This window comes from Peromyscus eremicus, chromosome 1 (assembly GCF_949786415.1).
Source record: "Peromyscus eremicus chromosome 1, PerEre_H2_v1, whole genome shotgun sequence".
In the NCBI taxonomy this organism is placed as follows: Eukaryota; Metazoa; Chordata; class Mammalia; order Rodentia; family Cricetidae; genus Peromyscus; species Peromyscus eremicus.
The window spans coordinates 50,541,627-50,555,683 of NC_081416.1; the positions used below are offsets into that span (position 1 = coordinate 50,541,627).

Here is a 14,057-nt window from a genome sequence, read left to right on the forward strand (position 1 = left end):
TTTTTGTTCGTTTGTTTTTTGTTTCGTTTTGTTTTGTTTTTCTCTCTTTCTGGTAAGTGATTTTATAGGATGACTGAGAAGTGACTGAGTTAGTAGTATAATCTACTAGGGTTGCACCGAGTGGGGGAGGATTATGACATGTCCTTCTTATTGTAAATGGGAGTTTCTAGTGAAGTTCCTAGAAACTTGTAGGCTTACATAGGAAAAAGGAAAGGCTTTACGTAGTTAATTGTGTTGGAGTCTTGATCTTAGCCAGTGGGAAGCTTTAACCAGACTCCAGAGTGAGGGCCTCCTTTCCATTCCCATGTTCCCATCCATTTCCATTTTTCTGTCCTACCTCAATGTGTGGCCCTATGTTAATTTCCCAAGGTACTTGCAACCTAAAATCAAGGATGATTAAGAACCCAGAAACACCACTACCATCCTACCACCCCTGGAATAATCTTTTCTTTTGAGGCAAACTGAAATTGGAAGAAGAAATTCCACAAGCAAATGTTAAGTTGCAACTATAGAAGCCTCCAAAATGAGGATTCTACCAGGACCGGTTCTGGAAAGAAAACTCCAACCGAGAGGCAGGAAGCAACCAAAGGTGCCGAGGAAGATGAAGAAGATGGATGAGTCTGAGAAACACCTGATAGAGAAACAACTGTGTGAGGTGACAGATTTGGTGTGAAGGGAGAATTGGAAGGCTGATTGAAGAAGGGGGTGGGGCAGAGTTTGTTTCTGAAGAAGGAATTTTAACCTTAAAGGGGGGCTGTCTTATGGCAGCCATCCATGGGGATTAAAAACAACAGCAACAATACTGGGTAGCTAAGATGGAGCAGCAATAAAGGTGCTTGTCGCCAAGCCTGACAGCCTGAATTCCATGGGCTCCACATAGTAGGAGAGAAGTGACTCCGCCAAGTTGTCTTTTGATCTCAACGGTAGTCTGTGATGCTCACACCCAAACACACACACAAAACAAATACATGGTAAGTTAAAATTTTAAATCCCTGTGCCTACCCCATTCACAAAGCTACCTCAGTGGTTCTAAAAGGCGGGGGAAGTAGGGGGGCGCAGCTGCTTCCTTCTTCTACAAGTCTAAGCAAAGCTTGGCGGGGAGTCACCTGCACAGTTGGGGTGAGGTTTTGCTCTCTCCCGTAGCGGATGAGTTTCCCCAAGGCAGTGCACCGCTAACGTGTCCACTAAGACATTTTGCTTTCTTCTCCTTTTGTCCCTTTTTAGCGAGAATTTTCCTCAACCCTCCAGGTGCTATCCGGAGCCCCGCCTAAGAACTACACTTCCCGCGATGCCGCAGGAGCAGCATCCCTGCCTCGGGAAATTGGGCTGCCCTAAATGCGTGGCAGACTCCGATCAGCACCGAATCCCGAACTAACCACCGACTCTACCCACGCCACAGCCTCGATAGAATTATTATTTTTTCCCCCTTTCCTGCCAAAGGCTTCGCTTCCGTTCCAGCTCCAATTTCCGACGCCATTCTTTTCTTGGAAATGCTTCTATGGGAAACACAGATGCACACAAACCGTAATGGAGCGAACAAAGCGCATGCGCCCACGGTGTCCGCTCGGGCAGCAAAGAGGCCCGCCAGTCTCCCAGCTCAATCGCCCCACGCATGCGCAGATTATAAACCAACACCCGGGGAGTTGAGGCGCGGGTTTGCTGGCGCGTTTTTTAGCGAAGTCGCACGTGAAGGATAGTGGTGGCCGGAGCAGGGTAAGTGCGGTCCGAGATCCCGCTGTAGACGCAGCTTAAGGGACAGATTTGCAGGCGACTACAGGGCGGAGCCGCTAGGCCTGTGAGCCCGAGTGGGGAGGGGTCGAACGTGGAGCATGAGGCTTAGCAAGCCTGGGACCCGGATCCTCGTTGCTATGCAACCGGGGGCGTTGTTACTAGGTAACCCAGGAGGAAAGTGTTTCCCGGGAAAAGAGGGTTCGAACGTTGAGGTCCAGTAGAGGGAGCAGCTGCCAGACTTGGGGATGAGGCCAGTGCTGAGCCGCACAACCTTCCCTAGCCCCATGGTCCAGCCTCCTACTTCTCCAGTTGGAGCCCCCCTCTGGGTACCCCGACCTCATGGACCTTGCGACGCCACTATGAAGCGCTTGGCAGGGCATGTGCTGTTCGAAATAGCACATGCCACTGACACCCTGTCGTCGGGAGTCTGGTCTTGGGAAGGGAGCGGCAAGGCTGCTCCCCTTTGCAGTCACCCTGCCCCCCAAACAGTTGCTGGGTAGCAGCTGTCAGGGGTTTAGCTAGGGCTGCCTCCGCGACCTGCCAGAACGCTGACTTCATTCTCCTTAGTGGTGACTTCTCCGCGTTTAGGATCTCAGCTGTGCTTCTCATGTGGCTGTTGTATATTTGGATTCACTGTTCACATAGCCTCTCTCCCACTTCTCCAAGTCTTTATATGTCTTACCCTTGTGGCTTCTTGGCAGGCTTCTGATAGTCTTGAAGCAAGCATCGTCATTCTATGCTAGGTGCTGGGGATTCCAAGAAAAGTTAGTGTCAAGTTAGACTGAGTTGTTGGGAGGCTATGGGACAAACTGTGAACAGGGTGCTTGCACAAACGATTTAACTTCCCAAAGCAACTCTTAACCCAGTTTCAACAGGATTTACATTTGAGGAGATTGAAAGTCAGATAGGTTAAGTAACAAGTGTAAAGGTAGTGACAGCTAGTTTGTGATAGAATTGAGCCTATGTCCTTTGTACAGAGAGCTCTTAGGAGGCTTTGCTTGAAGTACGCTTTTCTTCTCTGGGCTTCTGACCTTTGCAACCGCTGTCAGATTTTTGCCTCAGGAATCCTGGGGCTCTTTAAAAAAAAAAAAAAAACAAAGCTGAGCTCCTCCCTGGGAGAGTCCGAGTGTGTTGCCTGGGTGGGGCAGACATCCTTGTTTAACAGGCTATGCAGGCAGTCCAGATGGGCAGTCCAGAATTGAGGACCGCTGATCCACAGGACGGCTGTGAGTAGTGAAGGGACAGTTGGGGCCAGCAGAGGGCACCAAGTTAGTTCCTGCCCTTGTAGTGATTTATAGTGAGAAAGGAAAAAGAAGAGGAAGGAGTGCTGACAGGGGACAGAGTGGCCAGCCCCACCCTACCCGGGCTGAGAAAACCACAGCTGAACATATATCGACTTCTCACCACCATAGTAAGTAAAGCAGTTCCCCCCGCTGAGACTGCTCCTGCCTGAGCTGAATTGCAGCTGTCTGAACAGGAGTGGCCAGTCTCAGGGCTATCTTTGACTGTCCCCTCTTACCTCCTTGGTGTATAACCTGTCAACTCAGCAGGTGAGCCATCTCCTAGTATGAGGACTCTTCTTGGGAGATTTGGGTGTCTTCTGCTTTGAGCTTGATGGTGCTTGGTGGAACTGTATGTTCCCATGGGCAGAGAGCAGGCATTACCAAGGCAGTACTGAAGTATGGGACAATGGAAAGGGCAAGCCAGAGCTTCTGGGCTTGGGGATCAAGTCCCATTTCTGCTCTAAGCAAAATAGAACATAACTATAGTTATATGATAACTATAAGATAATTAAGGCTGGTGAGATGCTCCATGGGGAAAAGGCACCTGCCTGATGAACTTGATCCCTGGGACCCACATGGTACAAGGAGAGAACCACCTTGGCTTGAGTTGGTCTTTGGCTTCTACACATGCGCGCGCGCGCACACACAAACACACACACACACACACACACACTGCCATAAGAATTAAATGAGGTAGATAATAAGCACTTTGTTAATTATAAATTATACAAACAAAACATTGATAACTTATACATATTACCATTTATTATTGAGTACCTCCTGTTTGTCTCAGTAAGCAAAAAAGTTTCAGACATGCTTCCATCTTTTAGAGGCTAAGGCTATTTGACTCTTAATGACCATAGCATCTTTCTGCATTACTAATTTGATGAGGAGCTAGGCCTTTAATCCCAGCACTCAGGAGGCCAAGGCAGATGGATCTCTTGAGTTTGAGGCCAGCCTGGTCTACAGAGCAAGTTCCAGGACAGCCAGGGCTACACAGAGAAACCCTGTCTCAAAAAACCAATAATAATAATGTGATGAAGGCTGGCTATAGGAACCTTGACTTATGTCCAGACATAATCAGGAGTTGTGGCCAACTCCTGCAGTACCGTGGTAACCACAAATACTCCTCAGTTGGTGGAGTATTTATTTGCCTTTATACACAAAGCCCCAGGTTCAGTCCCCAGTGCAACATATGAGTGGCACGCACTTGCAAACGCAATACTTGGGAGATGGAAGCAGGAGGATCAGGAGTTCAAAGTCATCCTCAGCAGCATAATGAGTTCAGGCCAGCCTGGGCTACATCAGACCCTGGCTCAAACAGCAACAAAACTATAAACCTCTTTTTTTTTTTTTTTTTTTTTTTTTTCCCCAAGACAGGATTTCTCTGTGTAACAGCTCTGGCTGTCCTGGAACTCACTTTGTAGACCAGGTTGGCCTCACATTTACAGAGATCCCCCTGCTTTTGCCCCCTCAGTGCTGGGATTAAAGGCATGCACCACCAACTGCCTGGCAAAAAGTTCTTAAGAGGCATGAGGAAGCATGGTGGTTGGTCAGATTCATACTGCCTGGGCTTCTCTCAAAAAAAAAAAAAAAAAAGTGAAAAAAGAAAAAGGAACTGGTAAAGAAAGCCGCTTGTCACTTGTCCTCACTACCTCTCAACAACCAGTGTTCTCTGGAATCCTGTGAGATGCATTTTCTGGAACACTTCAGGTCACCTGGCAGAACAGTGCTGGCCTCACTGTGGAGGGTTTATTTCAAGGTCCCCAGACTGAGGCAGATGGCTACTTCAAGTTAAAGCTGGCACAGGAAACACAGCAGGCTGCCGTGGGAGTAGCAGCTCACATCACCCTGACCTTCTAGGAGGGAAGAGACGACACCTGATTCCTCCTGTTGGAGGTCCTTGGATATAGAATCCAACCCAAGATAGCAACCCTGCTCTTTAAGGCCCCAGCATGACCCAGATAGCTCAGGAACTAACCCATGTTTTCCATGTCTCCCACCAGTGGCAGGTGGGAACCACCTGGCTCTTGATTTGTGCCAAAGAGTAGATGGCTTTCCCAGCCCAAGTTCTTGCACTTGAACTCTTGTGTTTTGCAACTCCACTTGACCTTACAGGCCTTGGGAGGGGTGTTGGGTAGCTGTTTCTGGGCCAGAAGTTACCCCAAATATAGTATTTTTAGAAGTCTTTTTCTGGATCCTTCTCTGCCCAAATGAGAACATCTTTCTTTTCCCTCTCTGCTATCCAGATGGCTCTAAATTTGTGGCCAACTCCCCCAGTACCGTGATAACCACAAACACTTCAAAACTTGGCCTCACCTCCACCTTAGAGGCTTCCTCAGTCTCTACTCCTCAGCTCTGAATCACAGAGACTCTGGAACTGCAGGTGCCTTTTTGAGCCCGAGGAAGAACAGGATTTGCTTAGAGCCTTTTGACATTTCTCCAGCAGAGTGTCAAAAAAGAGGTGGACCTGCAAACATTCTTCTTCCTGATCCTTACCTGCTTCAATAAGTTGGTACTTGCTGAGTCTTAACTCATCCGTGGCATCATGTTATAGATGAGATCAGAGCACAGAGTGCCTGGGTGAATTTTCATCATAATTCCCTGAGATGGTTGGTAGATGCCAAGTGTGTTTTACTTATGGATAATCTATTATGTGACTTTGTCAGTAACTTCTAAATTGAACACAGCACAACAGAGTGGTTGTGGACAAAGAAGGAGTGCTCTTTAGATGCACCTGAATTCACAGCCGGGTTTTCCCACATACTGCCCATTCTTCCTCGATTTCATCATCAGGGGATAACAATGCCTACCTGGGTAAGTACCCGTGAGGTTGAGATTAGTGCATTCAAAACCAGTCCAGTGTCTGCTTTTTATTCATGATAATCTTTCCTTAAGGGCTGTTCCTTAACCCTTTGCTTAATTTGGCAGTAGGAAGTTGAGATCATTTTATGTCAATGGTGTGATATAACACACACTACCAGTTTGCACACACACACACACACACACACACACACATACACAGAAACACATACACCAGCAGTTTGTTTTTCTCTATCCTTCCTGGTTCAGAGCCCACATATCCCTTGTAATTTAATACATGGGAAGATACCTTTTGTCAAAATCATTAGCCCTTTGGCCTGGCTTTCTGCCATGTCTTCAGAGGCTAAAGGGTGAAGACAGCCCTTTCAAATATACCTTTTATGTGAGTAACACCATTTTAGAATGCTCCCTAGATAACTACAGGATTGGAGGGGGTAATTGCCAGGGGACCAGCCATGTCTTAAAGAGTTGGTACCTCTGAGGAGAAAGAGTGGCTAATGATTGAGTTGATGCCAATGGCCAGAGAATTGGTTTATCACACTTTGTAATGAAACTTCTAGGGTAATCCAGAAAAGACAGGGTTTGGAGTGCTGTCTGATCACTGAATACATAGAGGCCCTCTGAGGGTGGTATACCCAGACAGGGCATGGACCCTCTGCACTCCTTCCCCCATACCTGGTGCTGACATCTTCACAGCTGGTGCACATCAGTAGCCTTTATAAGAACTATTTGTGATCATCCAGCCAGTGAAACTGTTTCCTTGTACCAGACTTTTTTTGGGGGGTGGTAGACACCAACCTGCTCCCAAATCATGAAACGGAGTCTTATTAGTTATGAATGATCAGCCTTATTTTATGCTTGCCCCACTAGCTCTTAAAACTTAAATTATCCTGTTTCTCTTCATCTATGTTTTGCCTCGGGATTTTTACCTTTCTTTCCTGTTGTATATCTTACTTTCACTGCTTCTCCATGTCTGTCTGTCTGCCTGGCTTCTGGCCCCGGTGTGTTCCTCTCTTTCTCCCTTGTTCTGTCCTTCTCTCTTCCTCTCCCAAGCCTAGATTTCTCCTCCTACTTATTCTCTCTGCCCGCTAGCCCCGTCTGTCCTTTCTCTGCCTAGCTATTGGCTATTCAGCCTTTTATTAGACCAATCAGGTGCCTTAGGCAGGCCAGGTGCAACAGCAACACATCTTTTCATAGTTAAAACTTTTACACAGTTTAAGTAATATTCCACAGCATAAACAAATGTAACGTATCTTTACGTAGTTAAAGTAATTTCCACAACGTTTCCCCGAACTCTTGACTCTCTTTAGCCAATTCATTGAACCTGATAAAGGGGCTATAGGAACCTTGACTTATGTCCAGACAGAGAACAGGTAAAATAAGCTGGGACTTGGCGACTGGCATGTGAAGTTGTGAACAGAGCTCCTGCCTCTCATTGCTCGAAAGCAAATACTCGGGAGAGAATTTGTGGGAAGGAAATCAGATTCACTCAGGGCCTGTCTCTGAGAAATCAAGGGGCTGTTGGCCTCAAATCTCCATCATATGGAGTGCAGATATATGAACGGGTTTTGTAGAGTGAAATATGGTGGGGACGGGGGTGCTGCATGCTGAGTGGGGTCTTCTCATCCAGGGCATGCAGCTCCATCTTTTTTTTTTTTCCTTCTGGCTAGAATATCATGAATAACTACTGGGGCAAGTCCCTGTAGTTCTTAGAAAGACATTACTTATCTGTAAGTTAGACTTTGTAGCCATTTATTTACATGTTTTGTATTAGTTGAAGCATAGAATTAAAGAACAAGAAAGGATATTACACATCCTGATGTAATCTAAAAGTCGCCAGAAGTTATGGATTCTATAACTATAAAGATTATTTAGCAGTTATCTATCTACCTGTTTTGGGGATTAAATCCAAGGCCATCCACATGCTAGGCAAGCCATCTGACGCTGAACTACCTACCCCAGCAACAGTTAACATTTTAATCATTATGGTGCAGCTTCTCTTCAGATGTTAGTAATGTATCAGTGGGTGAAAGATCAGGAAATAACCTTGGAAAGGATAACCCACCAAAGATTGGTCACATTATATAGGTATGTTCAGCACACAGATTGGTCATGGGAATCAACGAAAACATTAGCCACCCTCCTTCCTCAGAGGTTGAGGATGAAAGTCTCATCCCCTAAAGGCATGGCTGAGCCCCCTGGCAATTACCCCTCTAATCCCGAGGTTATCTGGGGAGATCTCTAAAAATGGTCTTACTAACATAAACTCTGTTGGAAAGGGCTGTCTTTTATCCTTCATCCTCTGAAGATGTTGCAGGAAGCTGGCTAAAAGGCTATTTTTTTTTTTATAAGAGGTACCTTTTTTGTTCTTTCTATGTATTAAATTATATGAGATATGTGAGCTCTAAGCCAGAAAGGATAGATGAAAACATAACTGCTTGTGTGTGTATGTGTGTGTGTGTGTGTGTGTGTGTGTGTGTGTATGTGTGTGTACACACTATATCATAACCATTGACACAGAATGACCTCAACTTCCCACTCCCAAATAGGCAAAAGGATGTGACCCTGCCTCCAGGTAGGTAATGTCAAAATCAAGTTGAATTAGAAGATATCCAGTGCAAAATGGATTGCTTACTTGCTGGGGATGAGAACAGAAAACGAAAACAACCTTGCACAAGTAGTCACAGAAATCTTACACAAACTGTTGAGTGACAGTTTAGGAGACACAGAGTTTAGCCTTTCCCTATATTCTTAGAATGGTTCTCAACTTTGGATAGTCGAATCATTGAGGAGCTCATGTCCAACACCAGATCACAGAGAGACAGTGCCATCAGAACCAGAGTGCTTGGACACAGACATTGGCACTTCGTGCCACTCTCGAGTGATGTCACTGAGCAGCCCCGGTTGAGATCCGCTGAACACTTTGACCCCCAGCAAGGGTAGGATTTGGAAGCAGAGGCTTGGGCTGAAATCCTTCTAAGCCCAATACCTTGCACAAGTGCTCATCTACAGACTGTTTCTTCATGCCTATGCCCACAGGGGTGAGGGAGAAAAACCACCTTGCATAATGGCCCTACAGAGATAACTGTTGCAAATGCTGTCATTCTTGTATGCTCTGTTAACCGAGTGCTTTATTTTGCATTGGTGTGCAGTGGTAATCCTACTTATGTGCTATTTTTAAGTTACATTTTTCTATCAGCTTTGGCTTCAGTACATTGTAAGCTTCTTGGGATGAAGCCTTTAGAGACTTAGAATTTGCTCTTGTCCATGGTGCCTAAGATGTAGAGACAGGCCTTCCGATTTTAGATCTGGAGGAATAGACTGAGATGAGATCTTGGCCACTTTAAGGCCTGGAATAGTAGTGCTGGTGAATTGATCCAGTGGAGAATACAAAAGAGGAAGCTGTGACTCAGATGGTTGTGCCCAGCTTAGATTGCAAGTCCTGGTTCATCTTTTTTTGGCGCACAGCTCTTTTTAGGTTTGTCTGGGATGCTTGCTGGGACCAGGGGTGGTGAAGGGAATGACCGAGCAGCTGAGAGAGTAAAAGTATCTGTCAGGTCTGAATCATTGCTTCCCCTGTGGCCCTCTCTTGACAGGCACAAGCATGGCAGGCTCAGACAGCAATCCATCATGGAGCAGGCATCTGTTCAGAGCTGTCCTGATGGTCTTTGTGGCCCTTCTCCTCGTCCACTCATCATCATCCCAGTCCTATCGAGACTTCGCCTCACCTGGCCAACAGAAGAGGGAGGCCTCAGCCGATCTTTTGACCCAGATTGGCCGATCTCTGAAGGAGACGCTGGATGCCTGGCTGGGGCCAGAGACCATGCATGTGATTTCAGAGGTAAGAAACGTGCCTGTAGTGGCTGTGTGCATAAACAAAAGGAGAGACATTGTTAACACCACCTCACCTTGCCACCACAACCTCTCTGTCCTAGTCCCCACTGTGGAGAGCCCCACCTTCTGCAAATACAGCCTGGCAGTCCTGCCTCTTGCTGGCTGATTGCCAGGTTCTTACCCTCCGGCCCTTTAGCACCACCTCATCTTTTTCCAGCTTTTGTCCATTTGGCCAGAAAGGCTGCAAAATGACCCACTCTTATAAACTCATGTTAGCGGGGACCCACGGAGCCTTGGATCTGAGTCAGTCCTAGCTTCTGGAGCTGGCAGAGCAGAGCTCTGAGTCTGTGTCTTCACCTGTAAAAGTGAGATGGGGTTCACGAAGGGCCTATGGCAGGATCGGTTCTTCCACCCAGTGCCATTTCTAGTGTGGTGTCCCTTCTGATAGTTCATCCCAAAGTTCCCAGCCAGTGGTCTATAAAATAAATCCACAATAGAGGGTGGGAAAATGCTCAGTGGGTCAGGTGCTTGCTATGCAAGTAGCAGACGTGAGTTCCAGTCTCCAAGACATATGTAAAAACTGGGCATGGTGTGCATGTCTGTAACCTTCGGCAGTGGGAAGTAGGGTGTGAAGAGACAGGCAGATACCAACCTGCTGGCTGACCAGTCTAGCAGAAACTAGGGCTCCAGGTTAAGTAAGAACCCTGTCTCAAAAAATAGAGAGGCTGGAGAGGCAGCTCAGTATTTAAGAATGCTTGCTGCTCTTGCAGAGGACCAGGGTTTGGTTTCCACTACCCACAGGTGGTTCACAACTGATTATAACTCCAACTCCAGGGAGTTCAACACCCTCTTCCGGCTACTTTGATCACCTTCCACCCACCCCCACCCCCACATATTCATACACATATACAAACACACATGGATACATAAATAAAAGTAAAATCTTAAAAAAAAAAAAAACAGGTGGAGACTTGAGGAAGGCATCCTGATGTCAGCCTCCAGTGTCCACGTGGACCTGCATGGGCACACATGCAGACACACATACAAATCCATAATGAAGTGCAGTTGATCATCTTTTCCCTCACACGTCCCAGCCCCGCATGGATGTTCTTTCACACACCTTCCTGATTCCCTAGGAGGCTTGGAAGCCTCCCATTTCACAGGGTGGCTACCATGCAGATATGGTGATTCCCCCATTCACACACAAGTGCACCTCCTGTCACTTCCAGAACATCTCAGTTGACCAGCTGAAGTCTGTCTCAGATGTCCTGGATTATAGGTCAGGAAGGAGACATGGCAGAAGGGTCTCCTCACCCAACTCAGAGTCCACAGACTTTTGACCCAAACCCATCTCCTGGGGAAGAAACAGGTCAGGGATTTATTTCCCTGAGAGTAGTACCAGGCACGAGGAGAAGAACCTCATTCCTGATGTATTTGTCTCTTTCACAGACCCTGTTACAGGTGATGTGGGCCATCTCATCAGCCATCTCTGTGGCCTGCTTTGCCCTGTCTGGGATCGCTGCCCAGTTGCTGAGTGCCCTGGGGCTGGATGGTGAGTGGCAGAGAATTAGAGAGCCAGGGCTGTGTCTGACCTTGCTGTTGGTGGGGGTTCATCTATGCGGGGCTAGACATTCCCCCAGGTAGTTGCAGATGTCCCTAAAAGTACAGTAGAAGAGGAGGCTAGAGATTCTTACCTCTGTACCAGGGGTTTGCTCGTGTTGGACATTGTACAGAGGTGCACGGTTTCCTCTTTGGTTAACCACAGCCCTGGGAGGCAGACAGACTGTCCTCAAATAATAAATAAAACTCCATCTCCCCGAGCAAAGTAGTCTTTCCGAGTCCCACGGCCAGGAGGCTGGGATTCAAATCCGTCTCCCGGGCCTGTAAGAGTGGGCGTGGCTTTGTCAAGCTGTTGTCCCCCTCTGCTTCACTGTTTCTTGCCCCTCTTTGCCCTCACCACATCTCTAGATTGCTGACTCTGTCTTTTTCCTTTCCAGGTGAACATCTCACCCAGGGCCTGAAGCTTAGCCCCAGCCAAGTCCAGACTCTTCTGCTGTGGGGAGCAGCAGCACTGGTCATCTACTGGCTGCTGTCCCTGCTCCTGGGCTTGGTCTTGGCCTTACTAGGGCGGATCCTGGGGGGTCTAAAGCTTGTCCTCTTCGTGGCTGGCTTTGTGGGACTGGTGAGGTCTGTGCCCGACCCATCCACCCGGGCCTTGATGCTCCTGGCCTTGTTGACTCTCTTTGCCTTGCTGAGCCGGCTCACTGGCTCCAGGGGCTCAGGGACCCACCTGGAAGCTAAGGTGAGAGGGCTGGAGCGCCAGATAGAAGAGCTTCGTGGGAGGCAGAGGCGAGCAGCCAAGGCAACCCGGAGTATGGAGGAGGAATGACAGGGATGTCCCACAGTGACACCCTCACCATACCAAAGAGCTGAGCTGCTTCTGGGTCTCATGGCCCTCCTTGTAGCCCCCTGCCCTTTCCTTGCCTGTGTCTGAACCCTTGACACCTTTACCCCTGCACTAGCCCCTAGCTGAGAGAAGAGAACCTGTCCTCTGCAGGTGTTCAGTCAAGGGATGACTCCCTGCCCTCTCTCTGTTCCCAGCCTGCCTCCCCCAGGGCAGGTTGGAGGGGCCTCAGCTCTGGCTTCTGCTCTCAGCCAGCACCACTGCCCACTGATCTCCATGATGATTAACCTGCTGCTGCCTGGCTTCCTTACAAAAGGCCCTCCCGGACTGACGCTCCTGTTTGACCACACCCCAGCTCTCTTCTTCCTACTCAGACTCCCATCACACCACCCTCCCAAGTCCCTCGAGACCCTCACTGTCTTCCTCTTTGCACAGCAGTGGGAAGGGCAGGAGATGCTAGACCTGAGGATAAGAGAGAAACAAGGTCCCCGGAAGCCTGCGCATCTGGGTTCCATTACAAGTGCCTTAACGGGAGTCAACAGCACCCTCCAATTGCCCTTTGCCACACGGAATGTAGGAAAGTGTGCTATGGTTACTTTGTGTTCAGAGAGAGTAGTCCCTTGCAGAATCCCGACCCTCTTGCAGCCAAAGCAAAGGCTAACTCTCCTGCAGTTGGGGCCCTGCAGGGACTGTCCGATGTCCTTTGGGGATTTCAGGGACTTTGAGAAACGCAGGAGGACCCATTGTCTTGCATTTCTCCTGTCTACTCTCTGCCATCCCCAAGCAACTGTTGATCAGCGTTGTGTCCCAGCAGCTGGGAAGAGCATGGCCTTGTCCTGCCTTGCCCTGATGTGTTCTACAGGGCCCAGGGGGAGCCCGCCACTAAGCCTCTCCACCAGGGCACTTGCTCACTCTTGGCCTTGGCCCTTAGGGCCCTCATGGAGGGAGGTGTCCTGTGCCAGGTCCAGCACAAGATGTGAAGAATAAATGCCCATTCTTACTGATAAGGTTTGATGTGGAATCACGGCCGCAGTGGTATCTATTTTTATCAGTGCTTGGTTGGTTTAAAATAAAGTGCACGCTATTTTATTATCTTCTTCTGAATAAAATGTGTTTACTCAAAGTCTCTCTGCTGCCAGACTCTTCTCTAGCAGGAAGGGAAGCTCAGGAAGGCAGTCCGTTCCTGGTACTCCTCCCTCCAGAACCTTGGAGGGAGGCATGCACTCTCTTGTAGAACTTGCAGATCTGGTAGCAGTGTAGGGAACTGAAGGTGCTCCTTCCCTTGGGGTGCTGTGCTGTCCTGTTGCTGGCCTGGGGAGCCTAGAAAGACTGGCTTTCCTCCCAGACTCAGGAATTTACCACACCAAGCTCTTCACTGTGGCTCCAGGTGGTTCTGCTGTTTTGTGGACGGCCCAGGCATGTCTGTGCTTCGTTTTCCTTTTTTAGGTTGCCATGGAGATACCAGGTTTTCTGGACCTCTCCCAACACTACCTGGGGGCAAGGCTGGGCAGGATCGAAGTCAAGTCTCCCTCAGAAGGGTTGACCAGCCTGTACCCTTTACCATTTGGGACCCTCCCTCGGGTGGGGCTGGGCACAAAACAAACGGAATGGCCCAGGGTTGTCATCTGGCCTGGTTTGGTCTCCTTTTCTGCCTCCCAACTCTGTTCTCCTGTGTCCCTGAATTCTAGCTCTGATTCTAAAGAGAGATGCCTTTACATCAGAGATGCTTGTGGGGAGGGCATGAGGCAGAGGAAACGATTTTTTTGGTTTTTGGTTTTTGGTGTTTTCTCCTTGATCATCAGCTTCCAAGAGAAATCCCAGAAGAACTCACCTTGTGCCTCCTGGCAGAGGCCATCAATCTGCTCAGTCTCCAGGGAGACTTCTTCCCGACCTTAGGCGTGGGGGGGCGCTCTGGGTTTGGGATCCGCAGGGCACTAGGACCCGGCGGGGCGGAGGGGACAGCCCATGTGCCTGCGTTCCCT

The 14,057-nt window shown here is 48.5% G+C and overlaps 1 protein-coding gene across 2 annotated transcripts; it reads left to right on the plus strand.

Moving 5' to 3' along the window:
• Nucleotides 1-1,270: 1,270 nt before the first annotated feature.
• Tmem109 (transmembrane protein 109) lies at nt 1,271-13,198 on the plus strand. 2 transcript variants are annotated; one of them, XM_059260638.1, is made up of 4 exons: nt 1,271-1,713; nt 9,434-9,678; nt 11,121-11,223; nt 11,669-13,198. In XM_059260638.1, exons 2-4 carry the CDS (start codon nt 9,442-9,444, stop codon nt 12,058-12,060), a joined length of 732 nt encoding a protein of 243 aa, XP_059116621.1. In that variant the 5' UTR covers nt 1,271-1,713; nt 9,434-9,441; the 3' UTR covers nt 12,061-13,198. The 2 variants fall into 2 exon arrangements, with proteins under 2 accessions (XP_059116621.1, XP_059116631.1); XM_059260648.1 differs by lacking the exon at nt 1,271-1,713 and adding an exon at nt 2,825-3,142.
• Nucleotides 13,199-14,057: the final 859 nt, after the last annotated feature.

Bases quoted from the DNA above. Each gene is read 5' to 3' on its own strand.
- Tmem109 (XM_059260638.1), top strand. From the start codon at position 9,442: ATGGCAGGCTCAGACAGCAATCCATCATGGAGCAGGCATCTGTTCAGA. The intron at 9,679-11,120 runs GTAAGAAACGTG...TCTCTTTCACAG, and splicing joins CCATGCATGTGATTTCAGAG to ACCCTGTTACAGGTGATGTG. The intron at 11,224-11,668 runs GTGAGTGGCAGA...TTTCCTTTCCAG, and splicing joins GAGTGCCCTGGGGCTGGATG to GTGAACATCTCACCCAGGGC.